Below are 23,756 nucleotides of genomic sequence, written 5' to 3'. Positions count from 1 at the left end.
ACCCCAGCCCTGGGGTTCCCTGTGTTCCTCCACCCAGCCCCAAACTGAAACTAAACCCCCCCAGCAGGTTCCCTCCTGCAGCCTCCGTCCACATTCCTGGGCAGAGGTGTCACCTCCCTCTCCCCCTCCTGGCTCAGGTGACAGGCTCTCAGGTCTCCCCTCCCCAGGGCACATTCCCAGGTCAACACTCCCCCCTCCCTGCTGCGTCACATCATCACAACACCCGCCGCGGAGCTGGCTCCAAGCATCTCAGCAGAAACTCCCCCATGGTGTGACATACACAGCTGAGCGGGGGCTGCAAAGCGGCTGTTGGACAACCCCTTTGTGTAGCCGTGCCAACTGGCCTGCCTCCCCATGTCTGTATCGGTGCATTGTGGGACGCTCTGGACAGCTATCCCCCAGTGCCGCAGCAGGGGACCGGGTTCCAGGGGGAGGTGCCTGCAGAGTAGTACAATCCTCCTAAACCAGGAGGAGTGGTAGATACGCTGGAGGGGAGGGATAGGATACAGAGGGACCTAGACAAATTGGAGGATTGGGCCAAAAGAAATCTGATGAGGTTCAACAAGGACAAGTGCAGGGTCCTGCACTTAGGACTGAAGAATCCCATGCACCGCTACAGACTAGGGACCGAATGGCTCGGCAGCAGTTCTGCGGAAAAGGACCTGGGGGTGACAGTGGACGAGAAGCTGGATATGAGTCAACAGTGTGCCCTTGTTGCCAAGAAGGCCAATGGCATTTTGGGATGTATAAGTAGGGGCATAGTGAGCAGATCGAGGGACGTGATCGTTCCCCTCTATTCGACATTGGTGAGGCCTCATCTGGAGTACTGTGTCCAGTTTTGGGCCCCACACTACAAGAAGGATGTGGAAAAATTGGAGAGAGTCCCGCGAAGGGCAACAAAAATGATTGGGGGTCTGGAACACATGACTTATGAGGAGAGGCTGAGGGAACTGGGATTGTTTAGTCTGCAGAAGAGAAGAGTGAGGGGGGATTTGGTAGCTGCTTTCAACTACCTGAAAGGGGGTTCCAAAGAGGATGGCTCTAGACTGTTCTCAATGGTAGAAGAGGACAGGACAAGGAGCAATGGTCTCAAGTTGCAGTGGGGGAGGTTTAGGTTGGATATTAGGAAAAACGTTTTCACTAGGAGGGTGGTGAAACACTGGAATGCGTTACCTAGGGAGGTGGTGGAATCTCCTTCCTTAGAGGTTTTTAAGGTCAGGCTTGATAAAGCCCTGGCTGGGACGATTTAGTTGGGGATTGGTCCTGCTTTGAGCAGGGGGTTGGACTAGATGACCTCCTGAGGTCCCTTCCAACCCTGATATTCTAGGATTCTAGGATTCTATGCGTGCATTCAGCTGCCATGAATTAATAAAATAAAAGGTTGTTAGAAGGAGGAGGGAGAAAAATTGTTCTTCTTAACCTCTGAGGACAGGACAAGAAGCAATGGGCTTAAATTCCAGCAAGGGAGGTTTAGGTTGCACATTAGGAAAAACGTCCCATCAGGGTGGTTAAACACTGGTACAAATTACCCAGGGAGGTTGTGGATTCTCCACCATTGGAGATTTTTAAGAGCAGGTTAGACAAACACCTGTCGGGATGGTCTAGGTAATACTTAGTCCTGCCGTGAGTGCAGGGGACTAGACTAGAGACCTCTCAAGGTCCCTTCCAGTCCTAGGATTCTGTGATGATTCTATGATTCTATCGTTAAGGGTTTCTTGAGGCAAGGTCAAATGCTAGCTGCAGGCTTGCAGTTTTTGCTAATCAGAATGGGAGGAGGGGAGAAGCGAGTGAACAACCAATGAGAATGAAAGAAAATAAGTGGATGGAGACCTTGAGTTTGGACATCTTTGATATAGGAGCTTATTATGGCTCAGATGGTTAGGAATGTTTTGTTGTTAAGTAGTTGATTGAAGTCAGGAGAGCTGATAACCCAGTAGGGGTCACTATGAGCCATGTGTTTTATAAAAGCTAGTTATAAAAAGTCTAGATAATAGAGTGTACTTGGGCGCAGTTCTCTGAAGCTATCCGGAGAGATTTTTCCCTGACCCCCTACTCCCCGGTGGGGAAGCAACTGGCCATCACGACCTGCTGCTAATTACTCGATACCATCTCAGATTTTAGGTAATTATTTGGGATATCCTAACCCTGTTGCTTGTGTGTGTGTGTGCTTAAATCTAATAAACAGTTGTTTTAGATAGATGAGTGATATAAATAAGCATGCGTTTATCAGCCAGAAGTGCTGTGTTCCCATTGATTTATTCCTGATGTCGTCTGGAGGGAAACAGTTAAGTTACCACGGCTTTGGGTTTTAAGACCTTGGGTAACAGTCTGGGGTGTACAAGCCAGCTCCATAGCCAGTCCGTGTCTGGTACAGGAGTACATGACAGTATCCTACTGCCGGATTCTCCTCTCTTGGTGGTGTAAATCTGGAGTAACTCCTCAGAAGGCAAGAGCAGTTGCAGGTGCTCAGTATCTGTGAAAATCAGGCCGCTAATTTAGGTATCTAAATAAGGAGTTAGGTACCTGTGTTTGAGAACTCTCACCAACAGCTATTGTACTGTCAGCCCTTATTGAAAAGAGATGAATGGCAGAGAGGTCTATAGATGTAACCGGGTCCTTTGGCCATGGCTCTCAAATCCTATAGAATTGACTAGACAATCACCATAGGCCTTTTTGAACAGCTCTACAGAATTCTACAGCAGGGCTATTTATTACTGTAGCGGGGCGGTTACCCCGCTCCTGGGATAAAAGGAGTGAGAGCAGCTGAGGGAGGCCGGCTGGGGAGTTGGCCACAGGTGTGGCTAGCTCAATCAGGGCACAGCTGGCCCTGATAAGAGGGCTGGGAGCTAGGCAGGGGTGAGTCTCATGCCAGCTTGGACTGGGAACGACCTGGCTGCCTGGGAACAGAGGGCACCTGATGCAGAGCAGAGCAGAGCAGAGCAGAGCTGGGGAAGGGCAAGAGGAGCTGGGGAGCTCCAGCCTGGCAACTCCCCAGGCTGAGACCTTGTTAAGGCCTAAGGAGGTAGTGGGCTGGGAGGAGCAGCCCGGGGATAGGCAGAGGCAGCTGGTCCAACCCCCTTGCCAATGAGGAGTGGCCATTACAGACTGCAGTTTGCCCCGGTGAGTGGGAGTCGATGATGACTGGCAGTAGCCACTGAGGTAAGGTGGGTATAGGGGGTTGGGATTCCCCTGGGAGTGTGGGGGCACTGCCATGGGGCAGCACCCCAGCTTGAGAGAGCACCGGGGTGCGGGAGGGACATGGGGCCTGCGGCAGGTGAGACACTGGCCAGCAGGGGGCGCTCCGAGGCTGAGGAGCTAATTCCTGAGCCTGACCAGCAGAAGGCGCCGCGGCGGTGAGTGCTTGGCATGCTACAATTACATTTTATAAGATGGTTCAAAGGAACCACAGATGATTTACTGTGAACTTTTCCGTAAGTAAGGGATTTTCCACTACAACAGCCCCTGACAGTTACAGTCTGCAGTGTGCGAGCAGTATGACCAGGCCCCCCTAATTGAATTAAAATCCTGGATGGTCCAAAGGCATCTCTAATACACCTTGTGTACTCTTCAATAATAGTTTACAAGAAATAGCTGTTTACAGTGTAGTGGTGCCAAGATTGTCCAAAGGTGAAGTAATGGCTTTAAACTAATAAAAGACTAACGTGGAAATAAAGGAAAACTCTTCCTTCTGGGAAGGCCCATTCGATAAGAAAAGCTATTGTGATAGCCTCGGCCAGAAAGTGATTAAGGTACTGTGCTCGCGAGCGGGGTTGAAGATGGTAGTGAAGAACAGCACTGCCCAACCCTCCGTGTTCAGAAATCAGGAGTCCCCCAAACTGTGAGACTGGTTTCAAAATCCTAAATGTCAGCCTCTGTTTTTCTGTTTTCTGGTATCTGCCTTTAGGGGGTCACGTCTTCAAGCGTTTCTCCACAATTATAAGGGCGAGAAATGTTTTTTAATGAAAGCCGAGATCACAGAGATCCAGGAGCTGGGGGTTTCAGAAAAATAGCAACTAGTGTGAGACTTGTAATGAAATCATGAAAGCTGGCAACGTTGGATAATGTACGGGGTATGTCAGCAACAAGGCTTTTGACTGTTAGAGCATTGCTGTTCTGCAAGATGGCAAAATATACTGTACATAGAACAGAGCAACAGAACTGCGTGACTAACAGATCCCTCTTCCAGAACACCTGTCAAACCCTAGGAATCGCATCCATACAGTGTCACACAGGTGTGCTCTAGGGCCACCATCATAACATAGCAGCTAGCCTGTCAAATGGGGTGTAACATAACAGCCATGCATTTGACTGCAGCTCAGGCTCTTGCTGGTTCAAGTTCTCCTTGACCATAAGATGGGGTTTCAGGAAGAAGAAAGCCAAGGAATGTGTGAGCCCCTTACTGAATGAGGGAGGCAACCTAGTGACAGAGGATGTGGAAAAAGCTAATGTACTCAATGCTTTTTTTGCCTCTGTTTTCACTAACAAGGTCAGCTCCCAGACTGCTGCGCTGGGCATCACAAAATGGGGAAGAGATGGCCAGCCCTCTGTGGAGATAGAGGTGGTTAGGGACTATTTAGAAAAGCTGGACGTGCACAAGTCCATGGGGCCGGACGAGTTGCATCCGAGAGTGCTGAAGGAATTGGCGGCTGTGACTGCAGAGCCATTGGCCATTATCTTTGAAAACTCGTGGCGAACCGGGGAAGTCCCGGATGACTGGAAAAAGGCTAATGTAGTGCCCATCTTTAAAAAAGGGAAGAAGGAGGATCCTGGGAACTACAGGCCAGTCAGCCTCACTTCAGTCCCTGGAAAAATCATGGAGCAGGTCCTCAAAGAATCAATCCTGAAGCACTTACATGAGAGGAAAGTGATCAGGAACAGCCAGCATGGATTCACCAAGGGAAGGTCATGCCTGACTAATCTAATTGCCTTTTATGATGAGATTACTGGTTCTGTGGATGAAGGGAAAGCAGTGGATGTATTGTTTCTTGACTTTAGCAAAGCTTTTGACACGGTCTCCCACAGTATTCTTGTCAGCAAGTTAAGGAAGTATGGGCTGGATGAATGCACTACAAGGTGGGTAGAAAGCTGGCTAGATTGTTGGGCTCAACGGGTAGTGATCAATGGCTCCATATCTAGTTGGCAGCCGGTATCAAGTGGAGTACCCCAAGGGTCGGTCCTGGGGCCGGTTTTGTTCAATATCTTCATAAATGATCTGGAGGATGGTGTGGATTGCACTCTCAGCAAATTTGCGGATGATACTAAACTGGGAGGAGTGGTAGATACGCTGGAGGGGAGGGATAGGATACAGAAAGACCTAGACAAATTGGAGGATTGGGCCAAAAGAAATCTGATGAGGTTCAATAAGGATAAGTGCAGGGTCCTGCACTTAGGACGGAAGAACCCAATGCACAGCTACAGACTAGGGACCGAATGGCTAGGCAGCAGTTCTGCGGAAAAGGACCTAGGGGTGACAGTGGACGAGAAGCTGGATATGAGTCAACAGTGTGCCCTTGTTGCCAAGAAGGCCAATGGCATTTTGGGATGTATAAGTAGGGGCATAGCGAGCAGATCGAGGGACGTGATCGTTCCCCTCTATTCGACATTGGTGAGGCCTCATCTGGAGTACTGTGTCCAGTTTTGGGCCCCACACTTCAAGAAGGATGTGGATAATTTGGAGAGAGTCCAGTGAAGGGCAACAAAAATGATTAGGGGACTGGAACACATGAGTTATGAGGAGAGGCTGAGGGAGCTGGGATTGTTTAGCCTGCAGAAGAGAAGAATGAGGGGGGATTTGATAGCTGCTTTCAACTACCTGAAAGGGGGTTCCAAAGAGGATGGCTCTAGACTGTTCTCAATGGTAGCAGATGACAGAACGAGGAGTAATGGTCTCAAGTTGCAGTGGGGAAGGTTTAGATTGGATATTAGGAAAAACTTTTTCACTAAGAGGGTGGTGAAACACTGGAATGCGTTACCTAGGGAGGTGGTAGAATCTCCTTCCTTAGAGGTTTTTAAGGTCAGGCTTGACAAAGCCCTGGCTGGGATGATTTAGTTGGGGATTGGTCCTGCTTTGAGCAGGGGGTTGGACTAGATGACCTTCTGGGGTCTCTTCCAACCCTGATATTCTATGATTCTAAGAACTGCTGTCAAGAGATGGGGTCCGTTTGACCATGAAGGGGAAGAGCATCTTCATACAGTGACTTGCCAACCTGGTGAAGAGGGTCTGTTGTATTGATCTCCAGGGTCAAAAAAGTGAAAGGTGTTTCTAAACTCTGTGACAGTCCCACATTCAAACAGTGATGGGTCTAGGGGGTTCTACAGAGGCCTTGGGCTACTCAGGCAAAGACCCAAAAGCATTAATTCTAAAGTGGAAAATTCAATGCGCAACACCCAGAAATAAAAACAAGAAACTGGAATGGAGGGATTATGCAAAACAAACAATGAAAACCTATTAAAGTCTCTCTCCTTTTGGAGTCTGTTATTTTCATTAACAATCTTTCTTTGATGAAAAGAAAAGGGTTAATTTATTCTCAGCCCTGATCATAGAATCATAGAATATCAGGGTTGGAAGGGACCTCAGGAGATCATCTAGTCCAACCCACTGCTCAAAGCAGGACCAATCCCCAACTAAAAAATCCCAGCCAGCTGATGTTTGAAGGGTATTCACTTCTCTGGATTTTTAACAAACACACAGCAACAGGTGGGGGAAATATGGCTTTTGTTGATCTGCACACAATATTTTAAAATTCTGCAAAACTCTGCATATATTATTTGTCAAAATAACACAATATAATCACACCAGTTTCAATTATTTTGGTAATTTATTTCAAAATACCTATCAGCAAATGTTACAGACAACAACAAAAATTCAGGAAATGCTTTTTGACAAATAGATTCCTTACTAGGCATATTAATACAGAACGTTTAGTAATAATTAATTTAAACTACAATACAGAAACGTATTTCCTGCGCCCCTCAGAAGCAGTGCAAAGGCTTGGGGGAGTCAGGGTAAGTGGGAGAAGTAAGGAGCAGGGTATTTGGAGGGACGGATTCTTAGGGAGTTGGGCGCTTCCCCCGGGCAGACTCTGGCTGACCACAGCCTCTCCCACTCAGTCAGGCACATCTGCCCCCTGTCCCCATGTGTCCCTGCATCCCCACTCCCCCGTGTGTCCCTGCACTGCCACTCAGCCATCCCCTGCCCCCATCCCCAGGTGGCCCTGCACCCCCACTCCCATTCATCCCCAGCCCTATTCTGTCCTCCTCACTAGCCCTTCTGAATCCCAATGTATGTAACCCCCCCAACAGCCCCATGTGCCCCCCTCTGTTTGCCCCCCCATATCCTATCACTCCACACCTGGCCCCACAGACATGTCGCCGTGAGAAAAGCAGCCTCCGCTCTCTCCCCGTCCACTGCTGGCTGCTGCAGTGAGCTGGCTGCCCTCTATTCTGGCACCGTAGCAGCCCCGGGTGGGCAAAGGCATAAATGCAGTGCCTCTCCGGCAGAACGAATTTTCTGTGGAGAAAAAAAAAATTTTGGGGGGCTTTGAGCAGGGGGTTGGACTAGATCACCGCCTGAGGTCTCTTCCAACCCTGATCTTCTATGGTGCTATGAATTCTGCACGTGTGCAGTAGCGCAGAACTCCCCCAGGAGTAGCTGATCTCTTTAGAGCGCTGGACGGCTGGTCGGTCATGATTGGATGCTTTGGCTGGTAGGTCGACCACAAACATCTGTTGCTCGGACCCTGGCTCACATTGTGGTCAGGGACATCATTTTGTTGCGTCTTTTCTCCTTAGGCAGGGCAGGGTTGTGAACGTCTCATCTCACTGTGCTGATGCAGCGCAGCTGATTTCAGAGTGAGCGACAGGATAGAAGGAAAGACGAGGAGCAGAAAGTAACACAAAAAGAAGGGAAACAGAACATGAGCTTTTAAGTGCCTCTGCAGTGCTGGGAATTAGGTAACCCCACAGATGACTGAGGACTGGATGTCATGATGGTATGATGGCATCCGGGACGCAAGGGGAAAAACAAAAGTTCCTTAAACAAGAGTAAGGCCTAATGGCCTTCCTCTTGGGAAGAAATCCCTTCGGTCTGGTCTGCTCCTTCTGTCTTGGGGTCAGGAAAGATTAGGTGGGGTGACAGGAGCTGGGACAAGGCGATCGGAGTTGGGATTCATTGAGCTGACATATGGTGGGAAGAGATGTAAAAAAGTTCTACCAATCCCAAAAGATCAGACCATTGCCTCCAGCTCTTACCCAAATATACACTTACAGCCAATTCTTATGATCTAAACTAAAATTTATTAAAAAAGAAAAGAGAGTGAGTGTTGGTTAAAAGATCAGTACACATACAGACATGAGTATAATGCTTGAGGTTCAGATTTATAACAGAGATGGAGAGCTTTGCAGATGCAAAGAGTTCTTTCAGAAATGGTTCATAGGTTATAGTCCAATGTTTGTATTCAGCGTGGTCCACTCAGAACTGGGATCTCAGTCCCTGTGGCTTGGGCTTCCCCTGCATGAAACCTCAAGCAGATCTGAGATGACAGGATCAGGACCCAAGCCAGTTTTTATACAGTTTCAGGCCCTCTTGTAACAGCACAAAAAAGCCTAAAATAAAAACCATACCTAATCAGCAAACAAACTACCTAAATCCAAAAAGCTCAAATGATAACCCTCCAAATAAATAAATAAAATAAACAGGTTAACCCTAAGTAAAATTAAAAAACCCTTTTTTGTGTTTATGCACAGTGCTAAAATCTAAACTCAAATACAAAATATGCATCACACCCCTACCTTTTAATTCACCGCCCCCCCATAATATAATTAAATTAAAAAGCCTATGCAAAAATTAAAAAAATACCCCATCAAATACACTGGCCTCAGAAACAAATTGTCTACATAAAAGCCATGGTATATCAAAATACTTGTAATAAATGTAATATTAATATTAAATATTGAAATAAATTTAATGTTAATAAATACCCCTGTAACCATGTAAAGTGTGAACAAGGAGATCAATCTGTAACTGATTGTGAACAATCAGTTGAGATAACCCACTACTTTCGGATCAGCTATCTCAATGTAAAGTGTATAATTTAAAAAAAACAACATAAACCTTTAAGGTCATATGGTAATAATGCTTCTCAGTTATTACCTGTAAATAAACTTAAAGCTTAGCACAGCAAAAAAACATTCCAAACCTGGTCTGTTGTATATAAAAAAAACCTAAGGTACATCAAGCGGAGTGCCCCAGGGGTCGGTCCTGGGGCTGGTTTTGTTCAACATCTGCATTAATGATCTGGAGGACGGCATGGATTGCACCCTCAGCAAGTTCGCAGATGACACTAAGCTGGGGGGAGAGGTAGATACGCTGGAGGGTAGGGATAGGATACAGAGGGACCTAGACAAATTAGAGGATTGCGCCAAAAGAAATCTGATGAGGTTCAACAAGGACAAGTGCAGAGTCCTGCACTTAGGAAGGAAGAATCCCATGCAGTGCTACAGGCTGGAGACCGACTGGCTAGGCAGCAGTTCTGCAGAAAAGGACCTGGGGGTTACAGTGGACGAGAAGCTGAATATTGTTAAGAATTACACCTGGTAGGACACGCATACAACTGCTGCGAATTACACCTGATAGGACACGCACAGTTCGAATCTAGGCTGAGGCACAGAAACAAAGTCCACAACTGCAGAGTTCCCAAAAAACACTAAGTTTATTACGCTCGAGCGTGGTGCCCCCCTGCTAGCCAGGGGGGGACCACGAATATAGATTATACAAAGGTTATATACTTTTTAGCAAAGCATGTTGCCCTCGTGCATCAGAAACCTTAGCCAATAAACAAACCCTTGTCTTATCTACCACCTATCCCTGCTTGGTGCATTCCTCGTGCTATACCAGTATGTTAATTACACAGCATGGTCCTAAAGCCATGCATCAGTAACTTTTATTATCAGAATGGGAGGCCTCACATCAAGGCCAAGAGACAGGGAGTTAGAGACTGACAAAAACCAGATACTGGGAGTCAAGGCAGGCTGGAGACAAGGAGGAGAATTTTCACAGGGATTCAGTATCTAAGGATCACTCCTCCTGGTGTATGATGTGCTGGCATTCAAACAATGGTGGGCCCCAAACCAAAATGGAGTCACATGTGCAAACTTTTCCTTAACAATATGAGTCAACTGTGTGCACTTGTTGCCAAGAAGGCCAATGGCATATTGGGCTGCATTAGTAGGAGCATTGCCAGCAGATCAAGGGAAGTGATTGTTCCCCTCTATTTGGCATTGGTGAGGCCACATCTGGAGTATTGTGTCCAGTTTTGGTCCCCCACTACAGAAGGGATGGGACAAATTGGAGAGAGTCCAGCAGAGGGCAACAAAGGCCGGGGCACATGACATACGAGGAGAGGCTGAGGGAACAGGAGTTATTTAGTCTGCAGAAGAGAAGAGTGAGGGTGGATTTGATAGCAGCCTTCAACTAACTGAAGGGGGGTTCCAAAGAGGATGGAGCTCGGCTGTTCTCAGTGGTGGCAGATGACAGAACAAGGAGCAATGGTCTCAAGTTGCAATGGGGGAGGTTTAGGTTGGATATTCGGAAACATTATTTCACTAGGAGGGTGGTGAAGCACTGGAATGGGTTCCCTAGGAAGGTGGTGGAATCTCCATCCTTAGCGGTTTTTAAGGCAAGGTGCCTTGCCATAAACAAGGTGTCTTGCCATAAAACCTTGGGTTCGTCTTGCCAAGACTTCCCCGGAGCATCGTGTCATGACCGACAGAACCCGGCCACTAAATTGATCCGGACTCTAAACTGGTAACTGTAACATCGACTGGCGGGACAGTGTGTGTGCGTGTGTGGTGTAATTGAATGCATATGCTAGTTATTGTATCTTCAATAAATGCGGCATATTGCCTTTTCCCCTTAAAAAAATCCGGTGTGCTTCTTATAAGCATAACACTAGGTATATAAAAAAGGTGACCTTTACAGAGCGCTAAACGTTAGGTGGGGGGAACAGAAAATTACAATAGGGTCATAGAAGCAACAAGAAGCAGAACAGTGGAAGAATCTGCTCAGCATCTGAGATGTCTATACGTAAATGCAAGGAGTATGGGGAATAACCAGGAAGAACTGGAGTCATTAGTACATACCCTAAATTGATTGGCATCACAGAGATTTGGTGGGATAAATCTCATGACTGGACTATTGGTAGAGAGGGGGTTTGCTTGCTCAGGAAGGACAGTCCTGGAATAAAGGGAGAAGGTGTTGTAAACATCTAGAATATATACAGAAGGAGGTGAGAGGCAGACTAGTTGAAAGTCTGTGGGTGACGATAAAAGTGGAAAAAAACCAGGGGGGATAGCGTCATGATAAGGGTCTACTATAGACCACCAAATCAGGAGAAGGCCGTAGATGAGGTTTGTCTAGAACAAATAACGGCAATATCCAAACACAAGACCTGGAGGAATGCCGGACCATGACTGCCTAGACAGCTGTGCAATAGTAATACAGCAAAACACAGTATGTCCAATAAGCTCTTGGACTGCATTGGGGACTACGCTTTGTTTCAGAGGGTGGAGTACGCTACCAAGGGGACAACCATTTTAGACTTGACTGGGACTAACAGGGAGGAATTGGTAGCAAACCTGAAGGTGGAAAACAACTTGGGTGAAAGTGACCATGAAAAGATATATTTCATTATTGTAAGGAAAGGAAAGCATGAGAGCAGCGGAATAGGGACAATGGACTTCCAAAAAGTAGCCTTTGACAAACTCAGAACTGGTAGGTGAGGTGTGTGGTCCCCATTTGTATTTCAATACCTGCCCTCCATCCCCTCAGCTGCGGACTAGCATATTCAGCGGTGATAGGGTCACTGGAGAGGCACGGCCTATTATAACCTCAGCTGGAAGCACGAGAAGATGCATAACACAGGTGTGGGTCAACGGACGCTGCTACGAAAACCTTCCGGCTCAAGCGCACGGCACACATATGCACCCACAATTGGACTACAGATGAGGATCACATATCTTGAAGAACCTCCAGTTACAGGTAAGCAACCTCCTCTTTCAGTATGGCCAAATGGAAGGTCATATATCTAGGAGTCGGACTGAAATCAACAAGATGAAATTCAGTATAATTTCAGGGAAATAACTGCTTAGATGGTCGTACTGCCGTAAAGGAAGAGCAGGTTGTAGTGGATCACCAACTGAATAGGAGCCAACAGTGTGATGAAATTGCAAAAGAGGCTAATATTGTTCTGGGGTGTATAAACAGGTGTTTAGCAAGTAAGACACAGTAAGCAATGATCCTGCTCTACTTGGCACTGGTGAGACCTCAGTTGGAGTACTGAGTCCAATTCTAAGCACCAGGCTTGAGGAAAGATGTGACAAATTGGAGAGAGTCCAGAGGAGAGCAACAAAAATGGTAAAAGGTTGAAAAAACCTGACCTGTGAGGAACAGTTAAAAACCTGGGCGTGTTTAGTCTTGAGAAAAGAGACAGTAGGGGACCTCCAACCTGGGAAAAGTCTTCATATCCGTCCAGGGCTCTTATAAAGAGAACAGGGCTCGGTTGTCCACTGAGGGTAGGACAAGAAGTGATCAGCTTAGGGAGGGAGATTTAAGGTAGATATTAGGAAAAACTTTCTGCTGTAAGGCTAGTGAAGCTTTGGAACTGGCTTCCAAGCAAGGTGGTGGAATCCCTGGGAGGTTTTTAAGAACAGGTTGGACAAACCCCTGTCAGGGTTGGTCTTGGTTTACTTGGTCCTGCCTCAGCACAGGGGCCTGGAGTAGATGATCTCTCAAGGTCCCTTCCAGCCCAGCATTTGTATGATTCTGTTTCCAGCTCCCTCTGGGAATTGGAACCTGCTGCCTGGCAACATGAATTGTTTCCCCATGTGACTCCAGGTGTGTAATATTCAGTGTAATCGGGTATGGTTCTGCTAGGCAAACTCCATTAGCATCTGTATCTTCAGTGGGTGTTTTCACTTCTGCAGAGGAAACAGGACTATTCGGAACAGATTAGTAAAGAGTCAAATGTACAAGAAACCCAGCCCTGGTGCAAAGTAAATCCCAAGCACTGGTCCAAGAATGGTGAAAAATACAGAGGCCAGTGTGGCCACAGAAGAACCAGGCCAGGCGCCAGGAGAGAAATTCACCCCATGCAGAGAAGTGGCACAGGCCAGCACAGGGCCAAGGTACAGACTTGTGCCACTCAATTACTATTTTGAGGGCTCTATTGGTGTACCGGCCTGGGCTGGCCCTTGGCACTGAGTGTAATTCCCCCGGTGTGCGTGAATGGGAACCAGACGCACAGAGACAAGAGAACGGAGGCAATAACGGTGGCTTGACCTAGCACCTTCCATCCAGTACGGTCCCGGTGTCCTTCACGGCCTGTACCTGGAGATCCCTCGCTTCCCAGGAACATGCACCCAAGTGCACAGGCCTCTCCCGTCAGAGCTAAAAGAGAGCAGCTCCTTTCACCCATGGCTCATCGACCAGAGGGTGAGATCACACCTGCACATATGCCCGTTCACATGCACATGTAGGCATCCATGCATCCATATGTGTACTCACACATGCACACATATTATAGGGATCAGTGCAAACCGCACCTATGGATACACACTAGGGTGACCATGCATCCTGTTTTGGCAGGGACCGTGCCTTTTTTAAGCCCTGTCCTGGTCATCCTGACGTATGTTGGCAAAAGTGGGCATTTGTCCCGTTTCCTCTTGCCAACTGATCATCATCTTGCTAACCCTAACCCAACTGATCATCAGCTGGCAAGAGAAAACTGGACAAATGCAGTTTTGTCAAAAAACGTGGGTTGCAACCTTTGGAGGGGTGCAGAGGAACGTGCCGAGGGACGGGGGCAAGCAGCAACACCAGCCCTGACTGTGTGGGAGGGAGGGCTAGGGAGAGCAGCTTGGGCCGGACTAGCCTTGCATGGGCAGGTAGCCGGGGGTCTTCGGCTGGCCCCGTTTGCAGGGGGTAGAGGGCAGCTTCAGGCTGGCCCCGCGCAGGCAAGTGGCAGGGAGGGCTAGGGGAGAGGCACATACCGGCCCCGTGCAGTGTCCTGTTTTCCCTTTAAGAAAACATGGTCACCTAACACAAACACACACACACACAAATGTACCAACACACGCAGAGCAGGTGAAAGGGGTGCAGCTGCCAAATGCTTCTGAGATAAGTATGCTTGTGGTTCCAAACAACCTCTCTGGTTGTGAATTGTTTCCATCTGCTGAGATGGCTCCGTGACAATGCCGGGGGAGCTCCTCCAGAGCTCGAGCTCCCAGTGCTATCTCCTTTCCATCTTGGTTGTGTTTCCTCTCAGCTGCTGCTCTGCAACCCAGACCAGCAGTTCTCAAACTGGGGTCCGCAGAGCCAGGTGTCCTTAGAGCCTGCACCTGGGGTCAGCAACATAGTATGAAAAATGTTTAAAAAAATCTCACCGCACATCTGCATTGCCTACTGATTAAAACTGAGAAATCTATTATTTCTGTTGACATGACATATTCCATCGTGCATGAACAAAGCGGTGAGTATCAACTCACGTGGGATAAGCGTCAGCGTAAAAACCCTCACTGCTTTGCGGCAGCAAATCAGAAGTGATGTCCATTTTTGGGGTGACAGACGCCTTTGGCGGGGGGAAATGGAATATATTTGTACAGTGGGTGAGCGATTTACATTAACGATGGATAAAACATCCGCATACTAGAAACTGCTATTTGTGCTGAAGCCCTGGACAGTGCAGAGTCAAATAGTAAGAAACAAATGAAGAACAGAAAGTCTGACGAAAATTATATTGATTTTGGTTTTATGGAATTTAGTGATGGATGATTGCAATGCGTTGTATGCTTACAAAGCCAATCAAATGAAGCAATGAAACCAGCAAAGTTGGAACGACACCTCCCAACAAAGCACCTGGAGTATAACAATAAATCCAGAGACTTTTTTCAGCTAAAGAAAGAAGAATGCAATTGACAGAAAACTCAAATGACAAACATAACATCGGTTCCTGAAAAGGCACTCTGGATCGCAAAGCCCTGGCTGGGATGATTTAGTTGGGGTTGGTCCTGCTTTGAGCAGGGGGTTGGACTAGATGACCTCTTGAGGTCGCTTCCAACCCTGATATTCTATGATTCTATACTAGAAACTCATGCTTTTAACAATGACGGTGCTGGTTTCAACCTCCCCGAATGACCATGCTGTTCTATGGGGACCTAGGGCAGGGATTCTCCAGAGCCACATCCAGCCAGTAGGAGGAAATCACGAAGGAGGCTTGTGAGCTGGGAGCAGTTTCTGTGTTAGGGTGGGGGAGAGGAGATACCAAGACGTGGTTCACAGACACCAAGGCCAGCAGGGACGGGTAGAGGCATCTGGTCCATGAGTACAGGGTCACCTGTGTCCCAACCTGCTGGGGCTGATGCAGGAGTTTAATGAACTGCCATTTTGTAGCCACCTCCCTGGTGACCTAGATGTCCCTTAGGCCAATCCACAGCGCACTCTCATGCCGCAGGGTATATTTACCCACAGACTCTGCACATCCTGTGAGAACCGTTAGGCTCTGCTCAGCACGCTCTCTCGCTCTCGGTTCAACCTGTTTCCTGCACTAGCATTTCTGCCAGCAAACGCAGGAGGAAGCGTGAGGGAGCTCCAGACGTCTTCCCTCCCAGCCCTGTCCCTCGGTGGCGATTTCTGAGAGGTCGCTGGAGCCAGAAGCCCATGGCAGGGGGGTGTCTAGTTCGGTATCTTGGTGGCCCCCCGGCTGGAAGGGATTCTCGGCTCTTCAGAGGAGCAGGAGCTTGAGAGGAAAAACAACATCGGTATTTCTGCCTTCAGCCTCCTGCTCCCTCCCCAGCGCTCTGGCACCCCTGTGCCCCAGGTTTTTGTCTAGAGATCCCCCAAACACACACACAGGTTATGAAGTGACGACGTCTCCGCTGGTTACGCCTTTCTCCCCCAGGGCTCTGAATGGGGGTTTCCTCTGGTCCTCCCGCTTCCTCCCCAGGCTGAGCCCAGGGGGTCCTGTCCCGCCAGGCCCAGGGCCATGGCCTTCCTCCTCAAGTTCTTCCGTTTCGGCGCGGAGAAGAAGAAGGCGAAACACTACGAGAACGTGAAGCGAGACGTCAACCCAGAGGACATCTGGACAGTGCTGGGGGAGCTGGGGGATGGCGCCTTTGGGAAAGTCTTCAAGGTAAGTGGCGGGGAAGGGCTGGGGTTGGCCCAATCACCAGGCCGAGCTGCTCGGAAGGAAGCCCAGCTCGGCGGTGCTCCCAAGTGAGCTAGCCGCCCAGCCGGGCACGGAGCTGCCTCGCTGAGCCGGTCCTGTAGCATGGGGCCGTGCGTTTAGAACTGTCCCAGGCCAAGAGCCGGCAGCTGGGGCGCATCGTCCGTTGCTGAGGCCCGAGAGGCTGTGAAGGGGTTTATTCCACTGTCTCTGGTTAGGGTGGCCCAGGAAGGAAGAGACGCATGAGGAGAAATATCCTAATTCACTTCCTGGACTCCCGTGGCCCTTGGTGGGTGGGCCACATTTGGAGGACGGGATACAAATGGGTGATGGGATGGATCCCTGAGCGAAACACTGTACCTCTGGGCCATGGTTTTAAGAAGGGACTCCTGATTGTGGGTGCCCAGCTGAGACACCTTAAAGGGCCCTCATTTTCTGAGAGGGCTGCAACCCCCCACCGTGCCCCACCCCCCAAAATCAGGCCCCTTGAAGGAGGCTCGGGGCAGCACCCACAATCACTAGTCACTTTGGGAAATCTGGGCTCTGATATTTCCTTCTTAGTGTGCTCATATCTTGTACTCCTCCCTTAATAATGTGCAATGGGCCACTTCCCGAATTCTCTTTATCAAGCTGATATTCATAACAAAACCTCATAATTGAGCTCTTCCACTGCTCTCCATAATCCTTCACTAATCCGCACGAAGCCCTGTTAAGTAGCTGCATATTAATTCCTTTGTACAGATAGGGAAACTGAGGCACTGTGGTTCGAGCCCCAGAGCCTGCATTTCAGAGGTGCAACCTCCCGGTGCTCCAGGGCCAACATTTCCAAACTGGGGAGCCTAAAGCTGGGAGCTGCGGGGTGCAGAGCACTAATTTATGCGCTTCACTCTGGCTTCAGCCCGCCAGGTTTGAACATGTTGGTCCACACAGGGTCAGGCTGCAAGTGAGGTGCTTGCCTCCCCTTGTCCACGCTGCGGGGAGAAACATTTCCATGGCAGTGGGCAAAGCCTGGAGGTGGAGGCTGACGGGCAGGTGAACCTGACCCACAAACGTACATCGGTGGGTAACGATCATCATGTAGTGGGAAGGGAGCGGCTTGTCTGGCTCCTCAGTGCGGGACTGGGCCTTGCTGTGTTTTGGGAGGAACTAAGTGAGGGCCTGACCTTGGGCCCCTTTATAAGCTCTTGGTTGTGCTAAAGAGCTTGGGGGAGGGAGGGTCTGCGTGCCGGGAAACCGCAGGGCAGAGCGTGAGCTCTGAACAGGAAACTGCCGGCAGAGCTGCAGCTGCACACGGGCCTGCCGTGTGCACCAGCAAAGGGCTCAGCAAGGCTACCGGGCTCGGCATGAAACTGGGCTTCCCCAGGGACCAGATCCCCAGGACTGCGCGTGGGAGGACAGGGGAGCTGGAGGCAAGAGCCCCAGGGGCGGGATGCTGGGGCCTGTGTCGGGGTGGTGTTTGGAGCCGTCGAGTGCGTGTCTGGAAAAGGAAATGGCTCTGCTGAGAGAGGCTTGCACCTATTCTGCCAGAAGCGGCTTCTGATTCTGGGAGACTCGCCCCCCTCCCTCTGCCCAGGGCCCAGTGCCCTGGCCAGTGCCCTACCCTGACGACTGGTGCAAACGCGCCTTCCCCCGCCCAGGGCCGGGGTTCTTGGCTGGCACCCGCAATGGCGGGAAGGCGGGACCAGGCTGGGCAGGGGAGTCTGATCTGCGCTGTGACGGCCACTCCAGCCCCTCCTCCAGGTCCTGCTCCTGCCCACGTGAGAGTGGTGGGGCTGGAAAACATGGCGGGGGACAAAGATCCCCCCCACACCCAATATTTCCATTGCAAGGGCTCCTGCCGCCCCCTCGGTCCTGCTGCCCCTGCTCCGCCCCTCTGAAATGCAGCCCCAGGGTGTCTCTAGGCTTGGGCACCCACCCCCAGAAGCCTCTGCTGAACATGCTGGCCTAAGACGCTAGGCAGATTGCGGCTGCAGGTGGTTCCCAGTTAGCAGCACCGAGGGCCTTCGGAAGGTTTTAATTGACCAGCTGCTGGTCCAGGGACTCCCCTGGCTTTAGCCTTGCTAGCATGCCCCGTGCCTGACTACTGCCTCCCTCCTCCTGCCCCAGGCAATACGAGAGAGATGGCAGAACACCCTCATCTATAGGTTTGAATGCAACAGAGCCAGGCATAGCAGGAACAGCAGCTGGCATGGGGACCATCAGTGTGGGCACACGCCCTTGGATGTGTCCTCTTGGGCTGGCCTGGACTGCCCCTGGGGAGTGGTGTCCGAGCCTGAGCCTCGGCCCACTCTTGGTTGCTAGATAGTAGTGAGTACGCCGAGGGTAATGGGGACGGGGGTGGCAAGTCAAGATCTGTTCAATGTTCAGTGCAGGGATATGTATCAACGCTACAGGCCTGATTCAGCACCGGGTTGCGGCCGGTTCCTGGCAGTAGCGTGCCGTTGGGTTGGAGTGAACTGGCCTGGCCTAGAACCGGAACGCTGCACTGGGGAACCGGGGCCAAGAGAGGTACAAACGGAAGCATTGAGAACCATGTGGGAATTTCCACGTTGCCTGGAAGCTGACCCGCTGCAGGCAGGACATTACACACTGTGGGAGCAGTAGGACCTCAAGGTCTTGAGGAAAAGGGGACCAAGCCATGCTCTGTCGGGGTAAAGCAGCCACGCCTCTCCTGCCAGGCATGCTGAGGAGAGCCGAGAGGCTGCACCCCCAGCTGATGCTGCTCCATTGACTTCATGCCTTCTCTGGCAGGCCGCACCAGCTGAGGATGTGGCTCCTGGGAGTACTTGGACTGTCTCTGGGTTTGGTCTGCACTGTGGTTTCTCAGCCAGTCTGACCGTTGCTGTACCATAAGCTAGCAATGGTGCTGGAACGGGGTAGTCAGGCCACTGGCACAAAGACTTTCTCTAGGAATGAGGCCCATGGACAAATGAAATCCACCCTTCCTCTCCCAGGTGCCCAGAGGAGGGTGGAGATGTCGCTGGACTCCGAGACTCCTTCCTAGATGTGCTCTGCACTTAGACACCAAGTCGCAGGCACCTTGGTGGGTGTTCCAGGGAGAGGTGTATTATCCCCGTCTAATTTGTCTGGCGGGACTCCCCCTGCCCCTCGGACACCGGCTGCCGTTCTGGGCACCTCACGCCCAGAAGGATGTTGCCAAATTGGAGGAACTTCTGAGCAAAGCAACAAAACCAGGGGTGTGGCTACAAAGGTGCGAGCCATGCCAGGGCCCACGCGGTAATGAGCATCCAGCCAGCGGGACCCCTGGGGAAAGCAGAGCCCACGTGACCCCGCTCAAGATGGAGCGCAAGGTCAAAGCATTAGCTGCTTTGCATGGGAGGGGGAAAGGGGGATGGAAGCGAGGGAAGAGAAGGGGAAGGTTGAGAGCTAGATCAGAGCTGGAGGGGACCAAGGCGGGGAGCTGGCGGAAGGCCTGAGGTGCGGGGGGTGGATCAGAGAGCTAAAAGGACCGGGAAGGGTGATTGGGTTGGGGCTGAGGGAGCTGAGGTCTGGACTGAAGGAAGCTGGAGTGGGGTTGAGGGAGAGCTGGGGGGCTAGATCAGAACTGGAGGGGAGGGAGGGAGGGTCGTCAGGGGAGCTGGGGATGGGAGGGCTGCATTGGGGCTGTGCGGCAGCTGGAGAGGAGCTAGGTGGGGGTTGGGGGGCTGGAGGGGAGCTAGATGGGGCTGGAGTGGGGCTGTGGGGGGCCGAACGGGGTGGATTTCAGACTCAGGAAGGGAGCCCCTAACTCATTCTTGCCCCAGGGCCCTCCGGTGCCTCGTTCGGCCACTGAACAGAACTGAGGCAGGGGCTGGAGGGGGGCGGCTGTGTGGGGAGACGACAGGGACGGACCGGCCCCCGGGGAGAGCTGTGTCACGGCCGTGGGGCAGGGGAGAGGAAACGGTGAAGGGTGTCCACGCGAGGAGGGGCGACTGTCTGGGAGCAAAGGAGGTTCAGCCCCCGGGCAATGGTCCCTCGGCACGTGGTACGTCAGGGCTGGTTCAGTGACAGGCCCTGGCGGGCTGCGAGGCACTGGCTGAGGTGCTGGCCTGTGCGACCCAGGAGGTCAGCCTGGGTGGTCAAAACGGACCCTTTTGGCCTGAAATCTAGGGGGCAGATCCTCAGTGGGCGCGACCTGCAGCTAGGCCGCTTACACCAGCTGGGGCTCTGGCCCGATGACTCTAGATTGTGGAGCAGCCCCCGCGGATCTGGGAGTGCTCACGCAGAGACCGCGTGTTCTAGTGGGTAGGTAACAGCGCGGGAGTAGGACTCCTGGGTTCTGGGCCTTGCCGGCTAAGCTTTGGTAGGTCACTCCCCCCCCCGTGGCAAGCAGGGATACAGCTTTCCTGTGTGACGTGCTTTGAGACCTGCTGTTAGGCCGGACAAAGCGCTGGGGGACCGATCCTGGGCCAGCCCCGCTCGGCTGCCGAGACTCGGGGACCTGCCACGTCCCACGGTGCAAACCAGGCGCTGTGCGGCCACTTCCCTGCAGGCAGCTGCTTGGGAGGCAGCAGTGGTGGGCCGGTGGGAGCAGGGACTCTCTGGAATTGCTACCTAGCGTGGAGGCTTTCGTCAGCCCCGGTGTATGGCGAGAACCATTACCATAGCACCGCTGCCTGCCAGCAGCTAGCCGGGCGTCTAGCAGAGCAAGAATCGCTGGTAATTAAGAAACCACAACGACTTCCGCTGGGCCGCAAGCATGCACCAGAGTGCGCGTGTCTCAGCTCCTCTGCTGAGAGAGCCAAGCCCCGGGGCGGGGAAGGAACAGGGCTGCCCCAAAACCGGGGCCTCCACAGGCAGTCCCAAGCTCCCCGCTGTCCTGCAGAGCCTGGCTGTGAGGTTTAACTCTGGCGCCCCTGCCCGCTGCGCCCAGCCTTCCTGGAGCACTGATCTCGCAGAGCCGTGAGCTCCGGCCAGGAGAACGCCAGCCAGCAAACCAGTGAACTGCAGCAGCCTGGCAGGGACCTAGGTACCCAGAAGCATTCGAGAGTGAGTCTGACGTCTTGCTCAGCAGCTCTCCACCCTCTGCGTGGGTCAGTCACAGCTGCTGACTCTAGGGCCTAAAACAATTCTTTGCTGCCTTTCACTCCGCCTAGCCCTGCCGGGCCAGCCCCACTCGGGGAGAGGGAGCCAGCGTCCACTGCTTCTTGAACGTTCAGTGATCAAGGATAAAGGGAGAGAGAGCCAAGGCCGGGCAAAATCCAGGCTTGATTCCTTCCTCTACACCTCCGGGCCTCTCCCCTCAAGCACGTCCGGAAAGGAAAGTTCTCCAGGGGGGTGGGGGGGGGGGAAATAAACAAGGAGAAACAGTTTTACTTTGTGTAATGACACATCCACTCCCAGTCTCTATTCAAGCCTAAGTTAATTGTATCCAGTTTGCAAATTAATTCCAATTCAGCAGTCTCTCGTTGGAGTCTGTTTTTGAAGTCTTTTTGTTGAAGAATTGCCACTTTTAGGTCAGAAATCGAGTGACCAGAGAGGTTGAAGTGTTCTCCGACTGGTTTTTGAATGTTATAATTCTTGACATCTGATTTGTGTCCATTTATTCTTTTACGTAGAGACTGTCCGGTTTGACCAATGTATGTGGCAGAGGGGCACTGCTGGCACATGATGGCATATATCACATTGGTAGATGTGCAGGTGAACGAGCCTCTATTAGTGTGGCTGATGTGATTAGCCCCTATGATGATGTCCCGTGAATAGATATGTGAATACAGTTGGCAACGGGCTTTGTTGCAGGGTTTGGTTCCTGGGTTAGTGGTTCTGTTGTGTGGTGTGTGGTTGCTGGTGAGTATTTGCTTCAGGTTAGGGGGTTGTCTGTAGGCAAGGACTGGCCTGTCTCCCAAGATCTGTGAGAGTGATGGGTCGTCCTTCAGGATAGGTTGTAGATCCTTGATGATGCGCTGGAGAGGTTTTAGTTGGGGGCTGAAGGTGACGGCTAGTGGCGTTCTGTTACTTCCTTTGTTGGTCCTGTCCTGTAGTAGGTGACTTCTGGGAACTCTTCTGGCTCTATCAATCTGTTTCTTCACTTCAGCAGGTGGGTATTGTAGTTGTAAGAATGCTTGATAGAGATCTTGTAGGTGTTTGTCTCTGTCTGAGGGGTTGGAGCAAATACGGTTGTATCGTAGAGCTTGGCTGTAGACAATGGATCGTATGGTGTGTTCTGGGTGAAAGCTGGAGGCATGGAGGTAGGAATAGCGGTCAGTAGGTTTCCGGTATAGGGTGGTGTTTATGTGACCATCGCTTATTAGCACTGTAGCGTCCAGGAAGTGGATCTCTTGTGTGGACTGGTCCAGGCTGAGGTTGATGGTGGGATGGAAATTGTTGAAATCATGGTGGAATTCCTCAAGGGCTTCTTTTCCATGGGTCCAGATGATGAAGATGTCATCAATATAGCGCAAGTAGAGTAGGGGCGTTAGGGGACGAGAGCTGAGGAAGCGTTGCTCTAAGTCAGCCATAAAAATGTTGGCATACTGTGGGGCCATGCAGGTACCCATAGCAGTGCCGCTGATTTGAAGGTATACATTGTCCCCAAATGTGAAATAGTTTTGGTCAGTGATCCTAATTTGGGGCCACTTGCCCAAGTGATTTCTGAGATACAGCCCCCCCATCCCCCAACAGCTGTTCTTAAAGTTGACATGTTTTGGCAACTTTGTGCACGGCTAGAGATCAAACTCGGGCTGAGCCTGAGATGGTCATACCAGGGTCCCAGATGCTTGAGGGCTACCCCAATGGAGAGCACGCCACTCACTGGCTCTCAGGGGGAAAACAAGTTCCAGTGTTATTCCAAAAACGTTTGGGTCTCCACAGGGGTGCGCACCAAGCCGTTCTGGCTCATGTGCCAATTGGAGACGTGGCCCATGTGCAGAGAGAGACATTAAGGGAATGCAAGCTCTGCCTTACGGGCCCTGAATGGCTCAATGACTGTTCTGCTTGCTAAGTTTGTGTGTTGCTTGCTCATTGTGAGTTCAAATCCCTTCCTAATCTAAAATGCAAAAAGCTCACTTACTTACCAGCTCAGTGGTCAGGGTCACCAGTGTGTTTAGATGTTTGGCTGCATGTGTGTTCCGTCTGTGTACTGCCACAGCAGACCTCATTGGAACCACCCAATGACCACAAGATCTGTTAAGGGACAAAGGCACGCAGCCAGGTTTATTGTTGACAAAGCACAGTACTAGTATCCCACAGACTCTACCAGACCACTAATACATGTATGCCCATAACAATGGACTAGCTCAGTGAATGGTGGGACTTTCCGTTCTTCGCTAGGCTAGACAAAGATACTCCCTCTGAGATACATCTTTATACCTCAGTACAAACAAGTTAGTACTGCCCCCTGACGTGGTTAGTTGTTACCCATCACCTTGCACATGTTGGTTTGATCAAAACATCTTTATTACGTACTGTTATCCTGACCTTATCTTTAGCAGGGGTCAGTGTGTTCCTGTTATCTTTGGGGAATGTTTTTGTACCATCCTTGATATCGGGATGTTTTGGTACCACTTGATATCAGGATGTGTTTGCATGAGTGCTCTGTGC

The 23,756-nt window shown here is 50.9% G+C and overlaps 1 protein-coding gene across 1 annotated transcript in view; it reads left to right on the top strand.

Moving 5' to 3' along the window:
- Window positions 1–15,629: 15,629 nt before the first annotated feature.
- Window positions 15,630–23,756, top strand: part of LOC140903550 (uncharacterized) — a 42,592-nt gene continuing 34,465 nt past the window's right edge. The window contains exon 1 of the mRNA XM_073324985.1: window positions 15,630–16,184. Within this exon, the coding sequence (XP_073181086.1) occupies window positions 16,038–16,184 (147 nt within the window). The 5' untranslated portion in view covers window positions 15,630–16,037. The remainder of the gene's footprint in view (window positions 16,185–23,756) is intronic.

This window comes from Lepidochelys kempii, chromosome 26 (genome assembly GCF_965140265.1).
Source record: "Lepidochelys kempii isolate rLepKem1 chromosome 26, rLepKem1.hap2, whole genome shotgun sequence".
NCBI lineage: Eukaryota > Metazoa > Chordata > Testudines > Cheloniidae > Lepidochelys > Lepidochelys kempii.
The sequence above is the reverse complement of the archived record's forward strand: the minus strand, read 5'-3'. Positions and strand labels throughout refer to the sequence as shown.